This window comes from Aulostomus chinensis, chromosome 3, assembly GCF_037954235.1.
Source record: "Aulostomus chinensis isolate RoL2024-O1b breed Wild chromosome 3, RoL_Achi_v1.0, whole genome shotgun sequence".
Lineage (NCBI taxonomy): Eukaryota > Metazoa > Chordata > Actinopteri > Syngnathiformes > Aulostomidae > Aulostomus > Aulostomus chinensis.
This window is the reverse complement of record NC_141322.1, coordinates 28,128,865-28,154,690: the sequence shown is the minus strand read 5'-3', so window position 1 is coordinate 28,154,690 and position 25,826 is coordinate 28,128,865. Positions and strand designations below refer to the sequence as shown.

Sequence of the window (25,826 nt, the reverse complement as noted above, 5' to 3'; positions counted from 1 at the left end):
AGAGAGATCTGAGTGGAGCTGTGGCTCCTTCACGCTACAGCGATGCACTGTTGCCTCTAGAGGAAAAAACCCATAATGAGACAAAATAGATCAGCGCTACCTTGTTCAGGCTGAAATGATCCCCTTAGAAATTAGAAAAACCTGAGTAAACGAGCTGGGAAACAGGCAGCGCCCAGATCCGCAGGGTGTGAAGACTCACTGAATGGTTTGAGAAGACGATGTGAATCACATCCTTTGTACTGAAGGAAACAATTACTGTACAATGAAAGACAGGAGCATGAAAAAACATAACACTTAGATTACAGAATGTCAGGTTAGATCAGGTAAATGTCGTATTTTCTGACCTTATATTCACTGGCAATGCAGTGTAGTGGCACAGAATGGAGCTGCACCGTGACTCGAGCGGCTGGTGGAGCTCATTGCTGCTCCGTGTCTGTGACTGACAGTTATGTCGGCCAAGCTCACTAGCTAAACTGTAAAATTGGAGAATTAATTAAATATTTGGGCAGTAAAAATGTCAATTATTACCACATTATCCACGCTTTCCCAAATTCATATTGGGATCTGGGCCTTATTACTGGCATCCCTCCCCAGGCAGCTTAACAGCCTGCAGCCACACTTTAGCTCAGCAGTATACTGACTCAGATGATGGCCGTGTAGGTCAGCAAATCACATGACCTCGACAACTCTCAGCGTGTTGAATAAACCCATAAGTGCCTGGGACTCTCCTCTAGTTCAGATCGGAGCAGAGGGAGGCTTCTCTGGTGAGGGGCTGGGTCCTGTCCCCCTGCACCCGTACTGTTCCACTCCTCAGGTTGAGCCCCGGGAAATCTCTACCAAGGTGCACTGAAGCTGTTCGGATGGTTCTAATTTAGGACTGCAACATCTGCATCCCACAAAACATTCCTTCATCAGAATTCGTTATGAGATGAAAAGATATTTAGAGTCCAAGTTTTCTGTCAAGATTTTCTGTGAAACCACTTAACTTCATACTGAGCTTTTGTGAAGAAAGAAAGAAAGAAAGACAGAAAATGTAACCTGCATTTTCAGCTCAAGTGTAAAGTAACCAGGTTCTTGTTGAGTTGAAGCACTTTGCAGGATTTGTTTTAACCTGAAGCATCCAAGTGAAAAGGACCATTGACGACTTGTGGTTTCTTAGATGAAGTTTCTTGAGACTACATAAAAACAATAAAAAAAAAAGTCGGTCCTCTCTTGAGCCATGATAATACATCAATATTGATTTTGTCTCTTTAGCTTGAAGCTGCCCTCCACAATCCCGTTCACTGTGCATTGTTGGGATTCTCAGCAGCCAGCACCTCCTTACCTCAAGGCTACCTCTGGGTAAGTGTATGTACTTGCATGTTTATATATATATATGTATAGCTATATCTGTATATATATAAATACACACATACAAACGCGCCTACGCATTCAATTTAATGCAAAGTAACTCAAATCAATAGCAGTGCATATTTTACATTTTCTGACAATCTTAGCCTTTAAGATAGTTACCTTGACATTTTGAATGCCCTTTCTACACTCTCCTCTGTTTTATATGAAAAGGAATATGCAATCTATCCCAAGGCCAAGAATGGGAGATGCACGCCTTTTCTTTGTAAAGTGTTGTTAAGAGACTGTGGATTAATGCACTCCAGTATAAAGACTAGAAGTTGTGGTGCTGGTATATTATGATGATTGTGTTGTGGCCTTAGACGATAGCCACTTCTACACAGCGCCATAAACATGAACCTGCCATTATGCTGCTTCTCCTGTTTACACTTAATAAGAGACGTGCCTCTCACACAGCAGCCTAGGTGTGTGTGTGTGTGTGTGTGTGTGTGTGTGTGTGAGTGAGTGAGATGCTGTATTTAGCTGGGTAGGGTTTACACGCACAGCTGCATTAGCGTGGTGGTTACAGCTCTGTCAGGCCACTGAACGAGGACTGCTGTCATTTCTCCACAGCACAAGAGACTCAGAAGGAAGAATCAAGTCTTTTGATAGAAGTGCTGTATGTTCACCTCCGTAACAGAAGGTGCACAAAGCCTCGGTGTGTTTTGAACAGAAGGAGGAGGTGCGAGCTAGCAGCTAGCTCAAATACTCAAACTCCTCTAAGTTAAGACAAATGTTAATTCTGGTCGTGCAAATGAGTTTAGTGATCCTGCTGGCATCTCTGGAGCTGCTCCTGCTCTGACAACCACGGGCGGCAGAAGATCTCCAACACCTTGTTGCTTATTGCAGGATCTGAGTGTCCTCAGAAAATACAGCTCATCTCTCCCCATTCTTGGTCTTCATGGGTTCGGCCACAGTTGTTTTTCTTCTGTAAACGGAGGATAGATATGGAAACAGGACTATTCCGCTCCTGTATTCATGACGTCAGATGCAGACTGGAGCCTTTCTGAGATGGTCATCAATCCAGAAGATGGAGGACCCTCATCCTGAGCCGCTTCTTGTTAGTAGAAGTGGTTGGACGGTGTTTATGTCATCCCCACATAGTTACAGAGCAGCTGTCTGTGGATAAGTCCTGCAGTACATCGCTGGCTGCCTCTCTCCTCCTCGCCACAGACCTTGTGGGACCAGGCTGCCTTTGAACCAAGGAACAAACCGGGGCGAAAGACCAGGTTGAGCATTTCTTCTTACGGCTCAGCATTGTTCCTGTGTGCCCAAACTGTCTTGAAGCCAGGTAAGGAGGCAGTGTGGTCTGCGTGCAGCCGTATCTCCGTAAAGTACAAAAGGCTGCTCCCCAGTGCTCCCCCTGGGTTCAAACCAGCGCTCTCAGTTCGTCCATCTAGTTTCTCAAAGATCTCACTTCTCTGATCATCAACGGAGCCAAGAGCTTCAATCTCCCCCTCCTGCTCTCAGTTTCACTCCTCGACTGCTCCCCCCAGCATCTCCTCCTGAGCTTCACTGGGATCACAGGTCTGTAGCCCCAGGCTGAAGAGCTGTTTTGTTGAGTGCTAACAGCTGGTCACCTGTGAACATAAACACAACTCCTCCGTAGAAAAACGAGGAAAACAGCAGAAGAAGCACAGAAAGCACAAAGTGCATTGGAACCGTGTGGATAATCCTGCAAGAAACAATCTAACAAACAGATGCAAAGAATGAAAGCAACAGAAATCCTGAAGCAGCTGCAAGATGCTGTCACTCTGACTGCTGGGAGGCCGGACGGATGGGCAGAGGGAAGGAGGTCTGTGACTCCTCCTAGCTCCTACCCGGACGCCAGACACCAGAGACGCTTCAGGTCCACTGAAGAAGCCCCCTGGACGGAGACGTGAGAACTCATCAAGTTCCTGCGGCAAAGTGTCCAGATTCCTCTGCTCTCAGGTCTCACTCAGGTTCTTCACTTCATCCCTGGAGTTTTGGGATCCAGAACAAGTGGGAACTTGCAAGGAGAGAATTTCAAACATTTTCATTTCCCCTCTTATTTTCTTTTTTTTTTTGGAGAAGGCGGGCTATTTATCAGGTAATCCTCCTTTGACCTTAATGTGGCTAAACCGAAAGTAGGCCCCTCAAGATACAGAGTACGGATCAGTGTCTCAGACTTAATAGATTTTGTGGGCTTATTTGAAAGGATTCTGGATGCTCAGAAAATACGGTGAATCTGGAATTTGAGATACTGTCATATCAATTTTTGAAAGAGCCCTCGATGAAGAGCCCTCTGACGTTAAAGTTGCTAGTTCTTATTGTTAGTTACAGGTCATGCATCTGTTTAAGAGACCGAGTGGACGGAGGACAGGTCATCAGGTCGCAGGATGTTCGTGAGAAGGTCACTCAACTGCGCTTCTGCTCTGCTGTCAGATTTATCCTTCAGTTCCTGCTGATTTACTGCAGGAGAAGCAGACCTGCCTGGTGGTGGTCTTGTTTGGTTATGTAGGTCATATAGAAGCTTCCGTATTAAAATTACATGGCTTAATTAGCTAGAAATTACCCCCCCAAACCATTTTGCAGAACAATGGTAAGGCGCTGCTGTGTTACACTAGTCATGAAGTGTTGTATTAAAAGGTTCCACTTCCTATCCACCTGCATGCGCTCATGAACAGGGAGCTATTAGTCATTCAGAGACCTGCCAGCAGAGTCATTCAGACTTAGGCACGTCATCGAGTCATTAATAGGCACTGCAAGTCAAGATCCAGATCTTTGGGGACACAATGTTGTTCATAATATGCAATTCCACATTAAAGCTTTGATGATTTAACGGGTCAAATGGTTACATGAGTGAAGGACGCAGCGGTAAGTGACTTCTTGGACTCCACCATGACACGGATACGCACAAATACAACAGCATTCAGGTTGTTTTCTTGTATTTTTATGCATGAAACTCACTTTTATCTTTAAGATTCGGCTCCATGCCATTCAGCTGGGACCGGACACCCTGGCGGAACTGCTCAATTTCCTCCCTGTTTAATATGAAACTTTGCCATAAACACTCCCGTGCTAGCCGGGCCGGTGGTGGGTAGTCAAACAACGCCACAGCTACATCTTATTTGATGCATTCTACGGGCTACATACAGCACTGCAGGGCTATGCTAATGATGCATGCTACCTCGCTGTTCACCATTGTGCAGGCGTGCTGAGTGAGTGAAGTGAAGCCTGTGACTTGCCTGCTTTAGACCTTGGATTTTCACTCAAAAATGTCACTGAAACATGCAAGTCCAGCACAGGAACTCTGCTAGCTTCCCCTGCTGCTGTAGAAGAAACTGCAGAAAAAATGCTTCATATTATATCAGTTTTAAATACGTAACTGCCCATGGAGCCGATTAACACTGTGTAACAAGGGTATCAGGGACGGTTGCAGCTAGCATGATCTCTGCCTGTCACTGTATTGATTTTATTTTTGATAGGTCTAGGAATAGAAATTGGATACGAATTTTATGGATGAAAATCTTTAGAGGTTGATGATAAAGCATTGAACAACATACCCCTTAAAATTATATTTTGAATGAATAAATAACAATATGAGAGACAATACATATGGAATGATTTAAATAATAATGTGAATTTAGTTAACAATACATTAGAAGTGTGCTGTGGCGTTGGTAAATATTACACATTATACAACATACAGTGTGCAAAGCAAACAGAACCTGGGATCCGGTGAAAGAAATAATAGACCTGCAGATCCAGCAAGAATAATTAGTGGCTGATTGTTCCCGCCCCCAGTCCCTGGCAGGCTTGTCAAAAAAGGGATGACACTAATCATATTAAAGTAAGATGGGCTATGGGGATTTCTCAGCTTTGATCAGGGTAATGACATTGTGTTTAATCACCCTGATACCCCAGCGATTCCCTTCACCTACCTTGTTCTACTTTCCCCAACACCCTCCTATTCATTTGTGGGAAAGTGCTTTAATCTGCCTTTGTGCCGGTTGTTTTATTCAGCCGTTCATTCATAAGGAAGGTCATCCACGGGAAACTTGAAACGCTTCCATTCCAGACTACAACCTGTGACCCGTGCTTTTGGCTTCCTGATGTAGTGAATACACTCGAGCAGATTGTGTCATCACCGTTCTCCCACGCTCCCTCGCTGCATCCACACCAATCTAATTAATGCTGGCAAAGTAAATACTGTTTGGGTAGTCCCCCCCCCCCCCCCACACACACACACACACACACACACTCCTCCACCCCCAAGCAAGAGGAGCAATGTGTCCAGGGCATGACTCCAGATATCTGTTTCTCTAAATAAGTAGTGATGACTTTCTCGGGACATTGTATTTGCAGTGTCGTGAGGGGGAATTAGAGGAAATGAGGAGGCGACTGTGTTCATTGAGAGGGAGACTGGTTGGTTTTGGAGGTACAGACGAACACGTGAGTGTATAAATTGTGGAGAAGTCTGGTTGATGAAGGGCTTTGCCTGTGGCTCTACTTACACAGAGTCACTCGCAGCTGTTTTTTTTTTGTGTGTGTCTTTTTTCATTTGAGCTTCTCGCTGCAAGATAAGTCCTCCCTATCTTCTTTTCACCCTGTGCAACAGACCATTATTTGTTCTGGCTCGTTCTCGAGAGCCCACAGGATCTCTCCTGTCCAGATTCTGCACACTGATACAAATCAAACAAATGATTGCATGCAAATAAGGGTGAGCGTGGAGGAGAAGAGCTAAAGACTATATTTAGCTCATGTCACATTCATACAGAGAATAAATCTTCGGTGTCTAGCAGCAAGCAGACGTGCTTTTTTTTTTTTTTGTTCCCAAGGAGGATGTTTTATTTTGTGTGGACATCCACAAAGGCCCAACACAGCGGTAGTGAATTGCAGTCATATTGAAAACACTCAGACATGCCACCTTAATTGGAATTTCATCAGAGGTACATCGAGGTGCTACTGAAGTCTTCATTTTCTCAGCATCGGCGCTGACAGGCTTACAGAAAGGCCAATATAAATGTGGTAGAAAGGAAATAGGGTCTCTATTGAGGTAGACGCGAGGGCCTCGGGGAGCTTGTTATGATTGGTCGACCATTTTTGATAACGTCTAAGGTTACGCCAAGTTCACAGCAAAGTACACGACTTTCAGAGTTGTCAGACCACTTTAGTATCGCTCACACTCTCACAAACGCACAACTCCAACTGAAATCTGTGAGTCGTCGTGGTTTACACACCTTGCGGTCTTTCACCAGGAGGAGGAGTCCCCCACCAGCTTATCTGCTCTCTAAACTGCATTTTTTTTAAAAAATCACAACAACACTTGTGAGAAACGAAATCGGAAGTTACGCGTCGAAAAATGGGTGTCCCCCAACCCACCCCAAGAAATGAATGATCCAAGTAATTTGCACCAAAAAAAGGAGAGAGAGAGAGAGAGAGAGAGAGAGAGAGAGGGTTGATATGTTGCCCGCTGGCACACACGTGTTCAACGTGTAGCCTTCCGATGGCGTTTACCACCAGGGGCTCTAAACTACAACCACCTGTACCTGGTGGCACACTTTAAACACCAGTCCTGTAATGTTTTCAAGCTGAAGCAACACACTGCAGGTGTTCGGCCTCCTTGCTAGCATGTCTGCCTGCTATGCCATCAGTCGTGCGTTCAAATCCCGTGGTGGGCGGGGCTTACGCAAACGCTGGAGGCTGGAAAAATGTGCTCATTGGTTTTTCAAATAGATTGAACACTGATGTGACAGAGCGATTCTACTTTCAGCTACTTTTATGTTTCTGCTCCCAAAATATGTGGTTATCACTGATATTGACCACTTCAACGCAATCCCCTGATTGCTGGGGCTGCTTAGCAAAAAAAATGAATGTGCAAAAGAAAATAAGCCAACCAGAACAAAATAAAAACAAAAATGCTCACTGCAATTAAAAAAATGTGTTGAATTGCTTCATAGCTCAGAACAAAACAAAGTAGCTGCTCCGTGTTGTTCGAAACCCCCCCCAAAAAACAGCCCTCTAGTTGTCCTTCCTCACATCGCGTCCTGCTGTCGTCTGGTCAGTCACTGGTTTAGCTGACTGTTTTAGCCCCCGACGTACTCGGGGTACGCCTAGCGTTCCTCTGCAAGCCTTCCTGGAGTTTAGTCCACCAGTGTCGAGCAAACACCAACCTGCCTCCGATTTCATTTTTTTGTTTGTTTGTTTTTTAAAGTGAGCACCAAAAACGGTTGGCGAGTGAAAACTGAAGGCTAAATATGTGCAGCGCTTTGAACTGTTGACAGCCTGGAGTGGTGTGGCTGAACACAAGACACTTGATATCTGGATCAGTCGGCGATGGGCCACGAGAGCCAAACCCGAGGGAGGCTCTTCCCTTTAGACCGGTAGCTTTGGTGCGAGCAGTTTGGAGAAGACTTCTAGTACCCCGACACCCCTGAAAGATCCCCCCGCGGAGCAGAAACCTACTCTGATCTGCCGACTCTGGCGCTCACGTAGAGTGAACTCTTCCTCACCACTTCTCCTCTTCAAAAGACACTCACAAGCGTTAATTGTTGGAGACTCTCTGCAAACTGAGCCGTTCAACAGCTCTTGTTTTTTATCGCATGCGTTTACTTCTTTTGCTCTTGGAACAGTGTCAGGTTTTTAGTGTGATCTTGGACAAGTTAATATCAAATGCCAGTTTAATGACATGAAAATGATTTTTATTTTTATCTTTTATGATCATTAACTGACAGCAGCAATAGATCAGTCACTGGAGCTTGTATAAACCCTCGTCGTTAAGCAACACCGAACCTTTTGAAAAACTTGCCAGAGCTCTTTTTAGTCTCCTCTCTGATGAAAAGATTGCGGAGTTTTCAGAACTGTTTGATGTTCCAGAGATGTCATTGTGAAGCCATTGCTTAGTGTGTTTAAGGTTCCAAATCGTATTCAAAACAAGTGAAAAGGGACTACAAGGCCTGAAAAGATAATTGATTTGACTTCCTTTTGAATCTAAACTGATCTAAAGGAGATTAGCAAGCTTCTACTTGACCTGTTATTTATTCTGTCTCAACATCGTTATGATGATAATTATGATTTAGTTCGTCGTGTTCTTTTCTCCATGCAGGTGGCTGGTGGAGGAGAGAGTTCCCAGGGGCAGATAGAGATATTCTCCCTCAACAGGCCCGTGCCAAGAGCAGTAAAGAGCCTGCAAGTAGACTCTGCTGTCCGGTGTCTGGAATACGTGCCAGACGTTTCTCAGACTCAGGAAGAGGACGCCGGAGTTCCCAAGGCTGCTCCGGGGATCGGCGCCAATATTTGTGTTGGATTAGACGATGGACGGTGAGATGCTGATATCACAAAAAATTAAAATATTCCAGAGAAGCAGGCTTTTCTGTTTGAGACTGGAAGGGTGAACCCAAGTGACGGACACAGCTGGGTCGCTGGAGGTTTAGAGCTCTTGTTTTGTTAATGTGCATCGTCGCTGAGTCAGGGCGGACCGGACCGGGCCGGGTTTGAGGATGGGGAATCACCAAGCTGAGAGCTGGATTACTGACCTCCAGGGGGTGGTGGGAAGTTTGCAGGAGGGAGCCGGGCAAAGGAATTTCCAGGGAAGCTGAGCCGATGCAGGAACGTGTCGAGGCAGGAGGTCTGAAGAACACAGGTGGAGGTCACACAGGCTCCACGATGTGGTGCTGCAGTCGCTGGGTGGTAGTGATGATGAAGGACACACAGGGAGTGGGAGAAAGAAGGGTTACAGTTACTGGAAATTCAAGACATCAGAAGACCTAAACATGCCTAGAAACAACCTGCTGAGAAGAGAGAGGTCAACCTCCATTAAAACCCTTATTCATCCGTCTCTGAAGCGGACGAAAACGTGAAAGAAACCCCTAAAAATTCTCAGACTGTTGGCGTCTGTTTAGAAAAGCTTACCTTTGCCCGCTCACGAAATAAAATCAATAAACAACAACTAAAAATGGCAGAGACGTTGCCTCGGGTCTTACAAGGAAGACAACATATATATATATATATATTCTGTATATATTCTGTATATATACTGTATATATTCTTTATGAATCACAGGGAGCACCAAATACTCCTCATTTGGGTTTGTTGAACTCATACCTTTCACGTGTGGTGGTGGCCCTGGTATTTCTAGCGTTATAGATTTGTTTGTCAATATTTAATCAAAGCAAGAAATCAGATTTGATACCCCAGCACAGTATCAATGCTACTGCTCGGATCACTGTTTCATTTTCAAATCAATAAACCTCCTGATCCCCACTGTGTGTAATAGATGATGGGATTAATCTCAGTCTCCCACTTAATCTCTGTGAATTATCCCCCCCCCCCCCAGACAGTGAACATTCTTGAATATCAGATTCCAGCTTTATGCTGCCACGAGTTTATATTTCATTTGCGGTGGTGTTAAGTCATTTGTAAATCAGAGGACATGTGTCAGCAGTGTGTTTATGCTGACTCATTCTCTTCCAGTATAAAAAACATAGTCAAATGAAACACTTTTTCATCATTTTATCACACACAGAAAGGACTGTCAGCTTCGATGCTGCTTAACATTTTCTTCTCCCAGAGAAACAAACAACGATGTCCATTTGTCACTCTGAGGACAACAATAAGATGCAGCAAAGTTCAGGTGGCATTTCCAACATGAGAATGACGGAGTGGTTGCACATACACAATGTTTTGCTCCAAAGTGCACTTTTAAATCAAACTGCATGAAAACGAGGCACTCTGTCATTTCAAATGACGCTCATTTATCATGTTGGCTTGTGCTGCCTTTGTTCTTCTAGGATACTGGTCTACGGTAGCGTGGACACCGCAGCCCAATGCCTGTTGACCCTCAGTAACCCCGAGGGCTGCCCTGTGCTGTGCCTGAAGCACTCGTCTTGCTTCCTGTTTGCGGGCCTGCGGAGCGGGACTCTGATGGTTTATGGAAGAAATAAGAGTGGTAAGGTACTTCCAGGGTTGCTCTGGTTTCACAGTGATGGATAGTTTAGTGTCTGTCACAGTATTGCCTCTTGCTTCTCCATGTGGGGTTGTTTGCTGCATCAGAATGTGTACGACTTTCTTTTTCCCACCTGCATTTGAGGAAAATGAAATTATTACAGGGCACAACAAAAACATACAGATACAAAGTAGCGTGTATTTGTACATTTCCTAACTGCTATTTGAATGGGGATATTTTTAGATGCAGGGAATGTGGCCTGCCATTACGTGAGAATTCTGGCATTTACCAACCATTGAGTAAAAATCCAAATAGAAAAATATCACAAACAAGTCACCACCTCTATATTTTGCATCCCTAAACACGTTTGTTGTTGCTAACAAGTACCTGAATGACTGTAAATGTCATCGCGCCGCGAAGAAGCCCAAAGCTAGTTTTACAGATGTTTGAATCGAATACGTCTGTGCTGTGGTTTGTGCATAACGTAACGTTGCGTTGTGCCCTCTCTCCTCAGAATTCATTTCTGTCTACTGCGCTGAGTCTCACAAACTATTGTTGACCGAGGTTTATTTTCAGCAATGATTTAAAATCCCCATCAGCTTTTGGTCAGCCTGCTGCGGTGCCCCTCGTGGCATCAACGTCGTATGTATTTATCAACTTTGTTCAAATAGAAACTGCTTTCATTAATTTGACCCTCTGTTTAAAGAGTGATTTGCTGTGAGGTGTGAAAATCATTTGTCAGGAAATCGGTGTTACATTTCAAACATTTCCCCGGGAGTGATTTTCAGCACCCACTGTCTAAGAGAAGCTGTCACCCTGTGCTTGTTAGCGCGGCGTGTTTATTGAGCAGCACCCAGTAGTGGTAACCAGCAGGACCACAAGAGCTCCTTCACTGGTTTCCTCAGTAATGCATCAAGGCGTCTGACGTTCCTCCTGTGCTCCTCTCTCCTCCAAGGCAAAGAAAAAAAGGGTGATTAATTACAACCTGTCACTGCTTGTGGATTAAATATTATTATTCATGCTTTATATGAAAAAAAAAATCTCTGGGTGAGGGTGAGGGTGAGGGTGAGGGGATGTTTGAGGATTCGGCTCGTCTGTGTTGCCCTTGACTAGCAAAACATGTCGGCAGCAGCCAGGAGAGCCAGCTTCAGTTTGGATTTGTCTCAGAATGAATGTGACGAGCCCATCCTGGTCGATCAGCTGTCCTCGCTGAGATCTCATCAACTTGAAATAAAGATATTTAACGAAACGAGGCAAAGAGGTTTGATGAGACAAGCCTCCTCTGCTTGTGTGTGTGTGTGTGTGTGTGTGTGTGGGGGGGGGGCATCACTGTCACCAGTGCACAGAACTGGAGGGACATTTACAAGGCTTCATTTGTAAAAGGTAGAAAAATGACCTTTACATCATGCCAAGCAATTAACCTGTGAGAGCCGAAAAGCATTGTACAACTACAAAAGGCAGAAATAAACAACTTATATGTTAATTAAATGGCTGGGTGAACTCCCTACTTTAATTTTGCTTCATTAATGCACAGCAAAGGAAATGCTTATGTAATTCACTTTATAATGTGCTTCTGCAGGAGCTGCAACGTGTGCCCTGTGATTAAAACTCAAAGGGAAAAGGTCTGCTTCATTTTCACACTTATTAAGCAAAACGAGAGCGCCAGCGAGAGAGGAGAGAACAATGATGAAGAAGAAGAAAAAAAGTGTGTGGACCACACTTATTATCATGTGGGCGGTAAGGTCTTAAATACCGGGCCGCACCAAGAGCGGCATTTCCACATGAAGTCCACAGTCTCATTGTGGGATTTCTTATTAAAATATGACACAAAAATCCAACGAGAACTTCCACTGATTCCTTAATAGTACGATCTGATAATTGTGGCCATAGAGGACCTGGTGGACTCGCCCCTCTAACTCTTAAGAGTGAAGGTGGACCTAAACTGTACAAGCTGAATTCCAACTCCTGATGTAGGATGAGGGGGTTTGCTGTGTGAAGAAGAAGCTGACGTTCAGAGTACTCTCGCAGTACTGCTGCGGAGCCGCTCTGCTTCTTGGTTATTGCTAATAAAGCTTTGCTTGAAAGCTCCAAGCGTTGCACCTGGAACGATAATTTGTTTGAAGTCCATTTTGAAAGGGTCGTATAAGTTGTTGAAGCCAGAGTTTCTCTTGCTCCCGAGTGTGGTGATGAGAGGACGATGGTCAGGTGTGCCTGCTGTCGCTGGCCGTGCTAGCTATGACTGCTGCAGCACATCGAGCCGAGAGTCAGGGAAGTGGCTCTTTGCAAAAGCTGACAAGCGTTTCTGAAGTCGATTGGCCATGTGATCAGGCCGTGGTCGCCCTCGTGCTTCCATGAACACCAAACGACGCCCGACTCGGCTCGAACGTCTCAACAGAAACTAGCTTGAACGGTGTTAGGTATGTACTGTACTTGTGCAGAATTCCACATTTGTCCAAACTGACCTTCTCAAACTTCTCTCAGCCACCGTCAGCAGTTAATTACTCTCAACCAGAGGTTTTGGATTCCTCTTTCCTGTTAGCCTGAGGAAAGAGGAAGTAGTGCTCCAGTCGTAGGTGATTAGAGTCCCTGCAGATCCTGATGAAGTTCTGGGCGGCAGAGTAGAGAGAACCTCGTCTCACAGGGTCTGTGGTTTAACGTTGCATCTTTGTCAGTGCGAAGTATGATGCTGGTGAGCAACACGGCTCACACTTCTGCAGAAAGGTTCCTTCACCAAAATCTGTTGTTAACAAAAGCAATCCGGGATTTCTGATCTCTGATTTATTCCTGTCCACCTCAATAATCATAATACTAAGCGTCAACACCCCCCGTGGTTGGGATCCGTCTCTTTGTCCGCATCTGATTGTCTGCGTCTGGTCACCCTTGGTTTGGTCACCTGGTGTAAACTCTGAGTTGCTGCATGAGGGCTCCAGACTTGGAGTGGCTCTCTAGAGAGGCAGGACGGCCCAACTGACAGCTTCCATAGATCACTCGGCCTCTTTGTTGACGCTGTGCTACATTAATGGAGAGCATCCAGAGAGAGATTTGGGCCGTTTGAACACCAGAGCACCGGGGTAAATCCCACGCACGGCAGGGTACTGCAAAACTGCTGCGCCAGCGCATAAAGTCATCTCTCACCTTTGTGTGAGGATGAAATGTCTGGGATGTACACTTGAATTGTAGATGGAGCTAAACAGTGACGGTTTACTCACGAGGAGGTGATATGAGGACAGGGGTTCTCCCTGACGGGGGCTGCCACTTTTTCTTTTTGGGAACCTTGTCCTGTCCCAGGATATTTATCCATTGTCTGCATTCTGTTCATTCATATTTCTTTTTTCTAGATGATCTTTGGGACATGGAACCATGCAGACAAGTGAGTGTGGGCTCAGAACCCGTGAGGACGCTCCTGGTTCTGGACGACTCTGTGTGGGCGAGCTGCGGGAACTCTGTCACGGTCATGGACGTCTCCAGCCTCACCACTCAGGTAAATAACCAGATCCCATCGTGTTTTCATCGCATCTCACTGCTTCAAAATGAGACTTCATTCTGAAATCATGCTGAAAGATCCTCTTTAAAGGGTGAAAATGGAAAAAAAAACACAGAACAATCATGTCAGAGAAAAAGGATGTTCGGGGTTCCTGCTAGAGCTGCTACGTCCACGGCCTGACTGAGTCAGTTGTAGAGGATGGATGGATGGATGGAAGTAGAAAGGGTATTAGAATCAGCAAGTGTCCATCAAAAATATTGCAGATTTTAGTCAAATATTGAACGTCTGGAGTTGGTTCATCAAGATAAGTGGCGAGTTTTTTTGCCTCTCCTCCCTCAAACAGACACAAAGTTTCATTTCCTCGTTCATGGAGTCCATATCAAAGCTTCTCTCCTGGCATTAATTGGAAGAGATTTCGTATGAGAATCCCAGTCTTGGTCAGATAGTATTTAGTTACTCCGGGACTGTCTGCATTTACCACTTTAATGCACATTACTCACTTTAAATAGCAAATGTTCACCCCGAGCTCCGAGTCAAACTGTTCCAGGCACCTTTTTTTATTTTCTAATGTGAGTTAAATGTAACTTATGTTGAAAGCAGTTTCCATGACCCTTGAGGTGCATTAGCAGTGTTAAAAAAAAAAAACCACCAACAAGCTTCAAAACCTTTTTTTTTTTTTTCGTAAAACTGAGGAGTTTTTTGTTGTTGTTGTTGTTAAGTTCACATTTTTTCCATTAACCTTTTATGATGCAAATTAAAATGCATTAATGGAAACATGGCAACTGACTTGTTCTTCTCCTGGACACTTTTATCTTTACATAACCCTTCCAGAGTATGGTAACGATAGAAGCAGATAGGGATACACAAAGAAAAAATATAAATATATATATATGTATGTATATATATGTATATATACATACAGTATTTTACTTCTGTGTTTTTTTTTTTGCTGGCATTCCTATCTGTGATGTCACCAACATTCAGTGTCAGTGGCTGCAGCACAGACATCCAATTAACCACTTTTATCAAGTCAAACAACACTTGTTGGAGCAGTAACACGCAGAGATAAGCTCAGCCCCAGACTCGTCATCCATTATCTCAGGAAAATTAGCCTGCTTGTTTTCTCTGTCATGCTTTGCATTTCTGTGTCATCGCCCCTCTCATCTGTGCTGGGCGTCATTAGAGGTGTGTTAACGGGGCGACTTCTCCAGCGATAGTACACGATTATGAATGACAGAGAACCGACTCCCCTGGGTAACGTTAATATGCCCAACTGCAAACCATTACCATTAAATTAAACAATAGCTTTAAGGTGTGTGTGTGTGTGTGTGTGTGTGTGTGTGTGTGTGTGTGTGTCACTGTTTACATTGGTAAAAGGACTTGAAAAGAAGTGTGACTGAGCGTATGAAAGCTGACGCCAGACAGAAAGACTAGACTACAAACGATGAAACACGTGCGTCCAACTGCTGTCTTCAATGCTAATTATCTACACATCAAATGGAATTCAGGTTCCATCCATCCATCCGTTTTCTACTGCTTATTGTGTTAAGGGGGGGGGGTGGAGCCTATCCCAGCTGCCTTCAGGTGAGAGGCGGGGTTCACCCTGGATGGGTCACCAGTCCATCAGGGCCAACACATATAGACAGACAACCATTGGCTCTCACAGCCACGCCTACGGTCAATTTAGAGTCTGGATTAACCTGGTCCCCTCTTGATGTCTTTGGACTGTGGAGGAAGCTGGAGTACCAGAGAGAACCCACGCAGGAACAGGGAGAACATGCAGACTCAGCCAGAGAGACCCCGTGCTCCAGCTCCAACCCAGAACCTTCTTGCTGTGAGGCGACAGCGCTGACCACTGGGCCACTGTGTTGCCGTTATTTAACACTGTTCACCAATGAATGATGGCAGACGTTTTGCGTGATATCCTGTTAGAAATGTGCAGCAGCAATAAAAATAGGCACATAGTCGTAAAATCACATAAAGTATCAGGAAAATGAGAGGCAGAGTGAGCAGCGAGCTGAGCAAAATATGTGTCCTTTAATGCCTTCACCTTTTTTTCCCTCGAGCATCGTCCTCATGAGACCTGAGCTTAATCAGCTGAGTGGCCACGCAGTTGAGGCCCGGTTCTGGTTCACTGTATCTGCTTCTGGTTCACTATATCTTCCACTGAGCTTAACAGGTCAGCTCTGGTTGCCTCTTGGCTAACCTTGTCTCCCCCACTAATGCGGACTCACGAGGCCAGACTTCACATGGGCTGCGCTTCATATCCAGGATCTGCAGAAGCACAACTTGGCACCTGCAGCAAGAATACATGGCTTAGAGTGTGGCTGGAGGATCATGGTCTTATATTGACTTTTTTTTTTATCTTCCCATTATTTCCCGCTATAGACTTTTGCCACTTTGTCAGATTTTCTGCGCTTTTGAATAATTTATGTGACTTTGCTTTAAAACCCTAGCCTGTCTTGTTTGACACCACTTATCCCTGCACCCTACTGCTTGACATGAATCTCTCGTTGCGAATCTTCACGGCCAGTGCTTTGATGACTTGGAATTATTTAAATATTAACCTTTTACAGTCGGATAACCGTGGTTGCGTAGCCTACATACAATGATGACAGACTCGCGTACAACAGAAACTTAAAGGATGTTAACCATTCTGTACTCTCAGCTTTGAACAATTAGATTATGTGCCTCTTCACCCCAGTGGGAATGCAAAGACTGTGTAGCTGACAAAACCCATATCATGATGGGGGTTTGTGCTGGAGGATTTAGGGTCTCTATCATCAGTCACAGCACGCTAATATCCTGTAAGAGGCTACAATACGAACAAAGCCCCAGAATGACACGTGGCAGTTTTGACTATTGGATGTTGGTAACGTTTTCTGGAAGGGAAATCAGTTTCGAAGAGTTTGCTTCCGCCATGCTAACATGGTCTACATGAGAATGTGGACATGTTTAACTTGGTTTGCCATCTTAGTCTTGTGGTCTCTCTACCACGAGTGGTTTCCAAGTATAGCCGGGTTAATTAGATATTAGATAAGTTAAGGGATCTTTTAAAGGAGTGTAACTCCACCCAAGGAGAACATGAATGTTTGGGGCCGTCACTTTGTGTGCAAAATTTCATGAAAATATTTTTTTTGATGAACTAAATGAGTTGAAGGACTGAGTGAGTTTGAGGTCAACACACCAGCAACGTGTGGAATAACTTTACAACCCATTTTCAGTACTGGTTAAATAGGGCTGGACTGGGAAACTCTGAAAATGTAAAACTAAATTTATGAATAAAACAATGACAAGCAACCGCAGACATGCTGCTATAGACCATGGGTTCCTTCCAACAAGAGGCCTTTGGATTTTTTTGCATTGGGTTTGTAATTTTTGCAGAAGATAAACTATGATGATCATTGATGAGGCTTAAATATTGCGTTCTGCAAAGTAATCTTCACAAATGAACATTGCTTTTGTGATTTTTAAGGCGTTCATGCACTCATTTTAAGTACAAAGCCAAGGTTATGCAAGTGTTGATAAGCTCACATGCTAAGAATGAACTGGTGGTTTGGATAAGTTCCAAAGAAAGTTAGTATGAGTCTTTGTAGACACTCAAAACTTTAGTGAGTGAGTGTGTGATCATGGCGAAATGTGTTCTTGTTGACATTCTGTTGTTGGTGCCACCACGGGGCCTAGTTTTGAGTGTGTTTTTACGAATGTCCAAGGACATTTTTGTCACCAGGGTGACCTCACAACTGTGTAAGATGCAGTCAGACCTAACGGGGGTTGGGGGTGGGGTGGTGGCTGAGATCAACTCCGACATTGAAAAATAGTTGTGGTCTGAGTAAGGGTGATGCTATCGCTCTGACAAAATGTGTCCACAGACAGGCATAAAAACACCTGCCAAAGTACTCAAAACTGTCTCTGTGGCAGTTCTCGCTACAGCAGGTGTCTCCAGGAACACATTTTACCATGATGGCACACACACAGACATACACACAAACCCGCACACGAAAACTCACAAGGTGAAAACAAACGGCCACACGCTGTCACGGCTGCTACAAATGATAAAACCTCTCATTCCCGTAAGGCCAACTAAAAGAGCTCGGTAGCTGCAGGAACAGGAGCGCACATTGAGAATGTGTTTGTTGGGGAGTAAATAAGGACAAACAAGATAATCGCACAGACATGTCTTTTGGATCTGAATGTAAATTTCTGATTACGCAAATGTAATTTCTTCAAAACTGCCAACAATCTCTGTCATCGGCTTTCGTAATCTTCAAAACCCCAGCGTCTGCATTATGATTACGGAGCTACACACACCTGTAGAGGTCTGAGCCCCTGCATGTAAGCAAACCCTAACAAAGTAGGATGTCCATGGATATACAGACCTTGATCAGTACTGACCGGCAGGCCTGGTTCCATCCTCTTCCATTACAATTTCCTCTTCTACCCATTTTCTCCCATCAGTCACATGTCCTCTAAGCTCCCTCTCCATAGCTGGAAGTGAAAGTGGACTTAGCACTCAGCAAAGGACAAAGACACCTTGTCTCCTGCTATAATGAAGGCCTAATGAGCTGTTCAGACCAGCTGTAGTGTTTGTGGCTTTAGCTCAGCTCTTATTTCCCACTCGGGGTGAGGGTTTATCCATGGGATGTTGCTGTTACTGTGACACAGTGGAGTTGAGTGTAAAGGGCACATTACTGCCGTCAAGCTTCACTGACCACCCTCATCTCTGTAAGCAACGCTGGATTGACCAGACTAATGCCAGGTTGCAGGCTGGTTCCAACAGTGAAGGCTGTTTTGACACAGGGCGACAGATATTCACCAGTCTTGAGGTTCTGTAACGTGCATTAAAGTTGGATAAAATAATACACTCAATATCTGAAACTGGCCATGCGGTTTCATACGGTCAGCAAGATGCCTTTCAACATTTATAGTACACCAGCCAGCGATTAGCTGGAAGTCCCTGCTCAAGCCACCAGACTTGATAAAGATTAATGTGTGAATCTTACAGCGTATACATTATAGTGGTAACCCTTCCTTTAACAGTCCCCTAATTATCAAGTATGTACCCAGTAAAAGCTCTCTGGAGCTCAACATCACCAAAAACCAATAAGGAACTGTGCTGTGGGAGCAGAGAAATCGAATATCATCCACATCTTTTCTAGCCCCTCAGCATCCGTGGAGAGGTAGAGCAGGTACAATCAAATACTTTGGGACAAAGAAAGACACCCCCTCGTCTCTCCTCTCAGTAAATGGATTGAAAAGCCCAGTAGCGCCTCCACCTGCTGAGGAAGCTCAGGACATTTGATGCCGGCAAGGACATTTTAACCCTGGTGTACAGGGCACTTGTTGGATTTGCACTCGCCTTCAGCATCTCATCCTTGTACAATACCATTGTGTTTTCTACCAATGTATTTCAAATGTTAAAGCCTGGTAAAAACATTGAGTGTGACAGAAAATGAAGCTTTCTTTAACCCTGAATTCACAGTAGATTATGTGTATGTATATATATATATATATATATATATATATATATATATATATATATATATATATATATATATATATGACATTATGTGATATATATACTGTATGATATAGGATAATTACTGGTGATCATAAACGGGTAAAAACAGAAGCACAATTAAAACCCTTGGCTAGTTACTAGGTGATTACCACTGATGACTCAGCCTCGTAGTTGCTGTGCACTATGGAGTTGTGACTGGTTCGGTCAGTGGAGGTTTTCCTTCGTGCATCATTATTTGCTTACTAATAATATCATTGGTAATTATCTATTTCTGTTCTGTAATTCCCAAGTATATCATGGCTGAACTAAGGGAGTGTCAGAGTAATGGTTGAGCCTGGTTTACACTTCTGCTGCACTCTGATGCTGCACATTCATTTCCTTTTTTTTTTTTTTTTTTTTTTTGTATTATAGTTATTTCAGTAAATAAAAATCTTTTTTTCCCATATTTGCTTCCATTTCAGCTGACATCTTTGAAAGAACATGATAAAATCCTCAATACAGCCACGTAGACGCCCCACCACCCACTAGAATTTGGGAGGTGTAATTGCAGCGCGGCTCAGCCGGACCACCTCGCAGGTATAAACGCTCACCTGGAGCGAAGGTGCTGTGGCTCAAGTGTCAGTTTGACGGAGAAGTATCAACCAGGTTTTACCGGTACATTCAGACCGTGTGCTGCTCGTCAACTCGTCTGCATCGCCATGCCTAACAAAGTATTTTATTTTCTCCATTATACATATCGAATTTCTTGTTTTTTTTTTTCTTTGGGATGGCTGCACTTAAAGCACAAAGAGACGCTGTGCACATGGGTTCTCAGTCAGAGCGAGTACCCGCTGCAGAGGAGTCAATTAAAAGAGAAAACACATCAAAGATTTCTCTCCTTTTCCCTCATTTCAAACAAAGGAGGACCCACTGGCAAGGGCACACAAACAGGTGGTAATCCCTGGCCGCCTGAACGCCTGTGTTTGGGGTGGGGGGGGGGTGGGGGGGTTGGTGGTGGTGGTGGTGGTGGTGGTGGTGGTGGTGGTGGGGTTTGCTTTCTCATCGTCACTCACTCGCTCTCACTAATTGCCCAGCCTTGTGCAACGCATGCACTGACAGTGATAGGAGTTCCAAGATGATGCCCAAAACCAACCTTTGTCACGCCTGGGACCGCAAGGGCTGCGTGTGTTGCCATGATAAGGCTAATTGCATTTATTTCAAGCTACTCATTAAGAGCGTGCGCCTGAAACACTGTATTTTCATTGTGTGCTTTAAGAGATGGAAGCCAGGGGAATTATCCAAAACAGGCCCTGTGTGTCAGGAACTCTTTAAATTACAAAACTAGGAGGCAGAGTTAGAGTTTATTTACAGAAAATCAGCTGCTGCTTGCAGGGGTCACTGAGCTTCTTCTGACCTCATATGAATGATATGATCTTTTCTTTTTTCTTTTTTTTTCTTCTTGTTTTAATGAACTCTACTAAATAATCAACTTTCACCACAAAAAAATATATTACCAACATTACATATCCTCAAAGCAAGCTGTATTTTCTCCTTTCTGGTCAGTTTCTTTTCTATTTACTGTTTGTATTCCTTCAGTTGTGGGTTGTTGTTTTTTTTAGTTTGGAAAAATAACCTAATGCATTTTAAATTAATTAAGGAGAAGGGGGAAAATAGTGGTGATGTTGCTAAACTCCTAACAGGATGCCAAGCTGAAATGATCCCCTTCAAGGGATAAATTGTAAGCACCTGAACAAGCTAGCACCAGTACGTTTAGTCTCATAATACCACTTTGTTCCTAGAGGCGAGTCTTTGTAGCGTGAAGGAGCCGCAGCTCTACTCCAATCCCTCTCTAGAGCTTTTTACCCGGCATTAGTGAGCTACTGTCATGCTAGGAGCTGCAGCTGTGGCAAAGGGCTGCACCTACACTCCCATGCAAGCTGGAGTGACTAAGGCCGAGGCTCTGATCTCCTCCTTTCCGCCACTGAGAGCTTGTGACCATTGATGAATGTCGGGTGTAAATTGGGAGTGCCCAGCCTAAGCTAAGGATGTTAGCACTGCTTTGTTTCTTACACGAGCGGTGGCTATTTCAGCTAACATGCTGCCCCAATGTTTTGCAGTCCACAGATCTTATAGCAGGAATAATCTGTCTCATTCCACATCTAACCCTTCAGTTCAGTTGGGGCTTGACCCATCCCAGCTGTACCCAGGGGCCAACAACCACTCACACCTACAGTTTAGAGTGTCAGGAGAACTTGGAGTCTCCAGTTAACCTGACTTGTGTGTTTTTGGTGAGTGGCAGGAAGCCTGAGAACACACAAGTTGGCCATCACTACACGACCGCGCCACCACAACCGTGGATATGAGACAGCGTCAACTGCCAACTCTGCATTTTCTTCCTCTGCCTCTAACTGTTTTGCTGTTTCTATGACAGAAATTCGAGGTTCATCCAGACCCAATGGTCAGCGTGGCACACATGGCGTGTGCCGGCGGGGGGGTGTGGATGGCATTTTCAGAAGGTTCCTCCATCCGTCTCTTTCACACAGAAACACTGGAACTTCTGCAGGAAATCAACATCTCGACACCGTCGACGCTGCTCAGCACTGGTATGGACACCCTTCCATACCCATCCTGCTCTTCGCCCTCTTATTTGTCTACTACATCTTGCATTTTTTTTCCCTCTTGGTCACCATTCACTGCCCACCGCTTCCAAATCAACAACAAAAAGTTCTTTCATTTTGCATTGCTCGTTTTGTTCTCTGTTCAGCTGTAACAGAAAGGGCATCGGTGACGATGCTCTCCTCACCTTAAAGATATACTGGTCTTGTCCAAGTAGCTCCTTGGATCCTCCTGTTTGGGGACCGACCTGCACAAGTATCCATCACAGGCCATCACAAAGCCATAAGAGGCCCATGGGGGTGACCTACGAGCAATCATAAAAAAAGAAATAGTCATTGAGGAGCAATAAAATGGTAAATACCAAGGGCTCTGATAGAAACACTGGCCTTTTAGTAAAATATCCATGCCTCCGTGGTATCACGTCCATTCCACTTATTTGTCTCCACATGCACCTCTCCGTTTTCCTCCCCTTCGAGTTAATTTGTTGCTTTCTATTTGTCCTACTTTCTCCCCCTCAGTTGCTGTTTCATCTCATCCACTCTGCTGTAAATCCTCTCACCCCCATTTCACTTCTCACTGCAGTCCGTTTAGGATAGCCCATTACCTTCCGTGTGCCTTCCCTCACAATGAAGGAAATGTCAGTGCGGTACAAGTTTCCTGGTTATGAGGGACGCATGATGATGCGTAGCAGCAAACACACCTGAACCCGTCCAGCAGCGGTAGCGGTAGGTGAGAGCCAGCGTCACCTGGCCTCCCATGAAGGCCACCAGCTCATTCACTCGCTGGAACAATACTCGGGGAATAGAATCTGGATTGCAATTTTGTCCTTTTCATTGAGTCATTTCTCTGTGATTGATTTATTTAGAGCAGTACTCGGCGCTGTTGTAGCACCCCATATCATCACAAAAAAAAGGTTTTCTCTTGTGAGATGAGTAAGAAGTGAAGAGTAGAAACTGGCATGTGTTTCATGCTCCAAACTTCACTTTGGTGCTTCGCTTTTCAGATCTTTTTTTTCTTTCCCTCAAGAGAAGACTTTAAGGCGGACAGACTTCTGTAGCCCTGGTATCCAGAGAAAACTGGTGGCCCAGAGGTCATTTTCACCCAGTGCCAGTCCTTCTCCTTGAAATATGCAGCAGATTCAAGGGGAGGGTGGCAGCCTCAAGGCTTGGCCCGGGGGGAAGTTACAGGGGTGAAAAGAAAGAGTTGCAAGGCTCATGTCTTCAGGGTCCACAAAAGGAAGAGGATCTTTGACTCAAATTGAGATTTATTGAGCTCACAAGAGAAAAGACGATCCCCTGACACTCGACAACCCGAGATACTACTCGTGAAATACTGATAGTTTCTTTCTGTCAACGGGTCTCTGCTCCCCTAGGTTTCTCCTTGACTTATGCTGGGACATGCAGTAATGATATACCCCATAATCCTCTCCCCTTAATGTGATTTATACTCAGCAGGGAATTCCAGTTGCAGTAAACAACAGAGAAGTTTTTTTTGTGTCAGAGGAAACTGCTGATCACTTCTCTGCTAATGCCTTTAATAGTTCTATCCTTGGGGTGAAAAAATAATATTCCAAAATAAAATCCTCTGTGACATATCACAAGGAAACATTTTTTTAAGACAAATACTGGCTCCCACAAGAAAGCAGCGCCACACTGCCGAGTGTTCGAGCGCGTCGCTGCAAAGATTGGAGGTGTAGGATTGCTTCAGGTTAAGATACACCTCCTTAATCTCAAGTGCTTTTGTCATTATCCCTCTTTAACACTGTGCTGTAAGACAATGTCTAGCGCCCACATCCTCAAACCCAACTCAAATTTCATGGTAACCCCGAGAGTGGGCGTTCACCAGCATCACTCTCTCACTAAAGCTCCAACCAAAGTGCAAATACACTCAGAGGAGCCGGTACCAGCATCCAGCCGTGACCCTCTCAAGGTCTCTACCTCGAGACTCCCTCATCCACTCAGCATCAGCTTCCTCCACAGAATCATTAATCTCTCAGCAGTGAAATGAATGAATTAATGACACTGTTCAGCCACTTATGCAAATCATAATAATCTGTACATGACATGGAACACACGCATAAATACACCTCCTCGTGTAAATGAACATTCTCTTAGTCGTGATCATGAGTGCTGCTGTAATTCAATTACGGTTACCATGGAAATTATGGTAAATGGCTCTATAGATAACTAGGCCACAATGGGAGCCAAGAGCGGAGGGACCACAGAAGGAACGCAGAAAATAAATCCATAACAAACAATGTTTTTTCTCCCCTTTGTTAACTGGAAACAAAGGATGTGCATGTATAATAAGTGCGTGCAATTATCTCTCTCCCTCACAAATGCAGCGCTACAACAACAACAAAAAAAGGTCCAGTGCAGTAAATGTTTGCTGACTTGCATCATGGCACAGAAAGAAAGGAACGCTTAAGTCAATCATAACTACATAATCCTCAAGGATTATCAGCGCAAGTCATTGGGCGGAAGAGCTGCTCCCTGAATTACTTCACACGTCTGAAGCGCAAATACCAACGTGCTATATCTCACTGGATCTGATCATCTGTTGAAGTAAATAAACAAATCTACAAACAAATAAATACCTTTGTTTGCCATGTTGGCATAATATTTATATCAGCCTCCTGCAAGATGTGAATTAAGAACTAATGCAGTTAAAATGCGCAGCTCCTTGTTTTTTCCTCTAGTGACGCCAATCTAGCCTACAACACTTAGTAATGTTGATGTTGCTGTAAATGAGATGAGTGAGGAGTCATTTTTTAAAATCCAAACTCTAAATTTAAGTGAAATATCTCAGTAAGTGACCTAAACCTTGATGCTGAATTGTTTTCTCTCTTTTTGTTTCTGTTTTCATTCCCAGGAATCAGAATTTCTCTCAACAGCTACCATGAACTCTCATAAAATATTGTGCTCTTAGTAGAGTTTTCATTTTAACTGCATGTGTCAATGATAAGTGGAGAAATCCTTCTTTTTTTTTTTGGTAGTTCAATGTAGGATCAAATAAAGGTGACAGAACTGAAGAAGCTTACGGTTTCAACTGAATCAATTGATTGTAAAATTATAAAGTCCACTTAAAGATGCTTACGTGACTACGTGAGTTTAACAAAAGAGATAATATTATGGACCAGAACTGAGGAAATAACCACAGGGCCTGTCAGAAACCTTCGTGTACTGTATTGCAGAGATAATCTGCTAAAGTTAGCAATCCCAGTTTGAGTCGGTACATTTCAGTCCACATTTGTGTGGAGGGTTCATCACACTTTGATTAAGAAGCCCCTCAGCATATATAAGGTGCTCAATGCATCTATCATCCTTCCATTGTAGTTAAAGCTAGGTAGCTATCGCTAGCTTGGAATATGTTCACTTTCTCTCCATGTTTTCTGCTCTGCAGGTCAGAAGAGCATGCGAGTCACCAGTCTCTTAATTTGCCAGGGGCTGTTATGGGTCGGTACCGCCCGGGGATTAATTATCACTCTCCCCGTTCCCAAACTGGAGGGCATCCCCAAAATAACAGGTAGGGATCCGAGGGAGGCGGCATGCTCTGACTGAGCTGGATCTGAGAAGTCGCAAGAAAACTAAAGAGGCTATTTTATTTTTCTCACCATAGAAAATCTCTCTGTATGTTCATCATTAAGGCCACACTTGACATTTTTCTGGCTTTGGGAATCTTGCGAAATATTACACAGATCATACTAAATATACGCCTGCAGGGCCTCAAAGTGCCTGGAAGCGTTTTGTTTATTTTGTCAAGTGAAGACTTGTAGACTTGAACAATTGTTATTTCATGAGCCTCTTACTCTAAGATACAGACATTTATTACAGTTACAGCTGCAGAAAAATAACTGTTAACAATAAGAAGTGATTAAATGTGTGTGGTTTTACGGCAGCTCTTGTTTCTAAATCTTTGGATCTGGATAT

At 44.2% G+C, this 25,826-nt stretch overlaps 1 protein-coding gene and 1 long non-coding RNA gene across 8 annotated transcripts in view; one reads left to right on the top strand and one right to left on the bottom strand.

The window, feature by feature from the left end:
- Positions 1-25,826, top strand: part of arhgef10la (Rho guanine nucleotide exchange factor (GEF) 10-like a) — a 116,242-nt gene that overhangs the window by 87,087 nt on the left and 3,329 nt on the right. For all 4 annotated transcript variants that reach the window (XM_086200110.1, XM_086200107.1, XM_086200108.1 and 1 more), the window contains 6 exons: positions 1,255-1,341; positions 8,459-8,673; positions 10,143-10,300; positions 13,636-13,778; positions 21,713-21,884; positions 25,300-25,422. In XM_086200110.1, the coding sequence (XP_086056236.1) occupies positions 1,255-1,341; positions 8,459-8,673; positions 10,143-10,300; positions 13,636-13,778; positions 21,713-21,884; positions 25,300-25,422 (898 nt within the window). The remainder of the gene's footprint in view (positions 1-1,254; positions 1,342-8,458; positions 8,674-10,142; positions 10,301-13,635; positions 13,779-21,712; positions 21,885-25,299; positions 25,423-25,826) is intronic.
- The window catches only part of LOC147268481 (uncharacterized), a 43,572-nt gene continuing 33,565 nt past the window's right edge, over positions 15,820-25,826 (bottom strand). For all 4 annotated transcript variants that reach the window (XR_015112160.1, XR_015112159.1, XR_015112157.1 and 1 more), the window contains 2 exons: positions 22,085-22,201; positions 15,820-16,077 (listed from right to left, as the gene is read on the bottom strand). This is a non-coding gene — a long non-coding RNA (uncharacterized LOC147268481). The remainder of the gene's footprint in view (positions 16,078-22,084; positions 22,202-25,826) is intronic.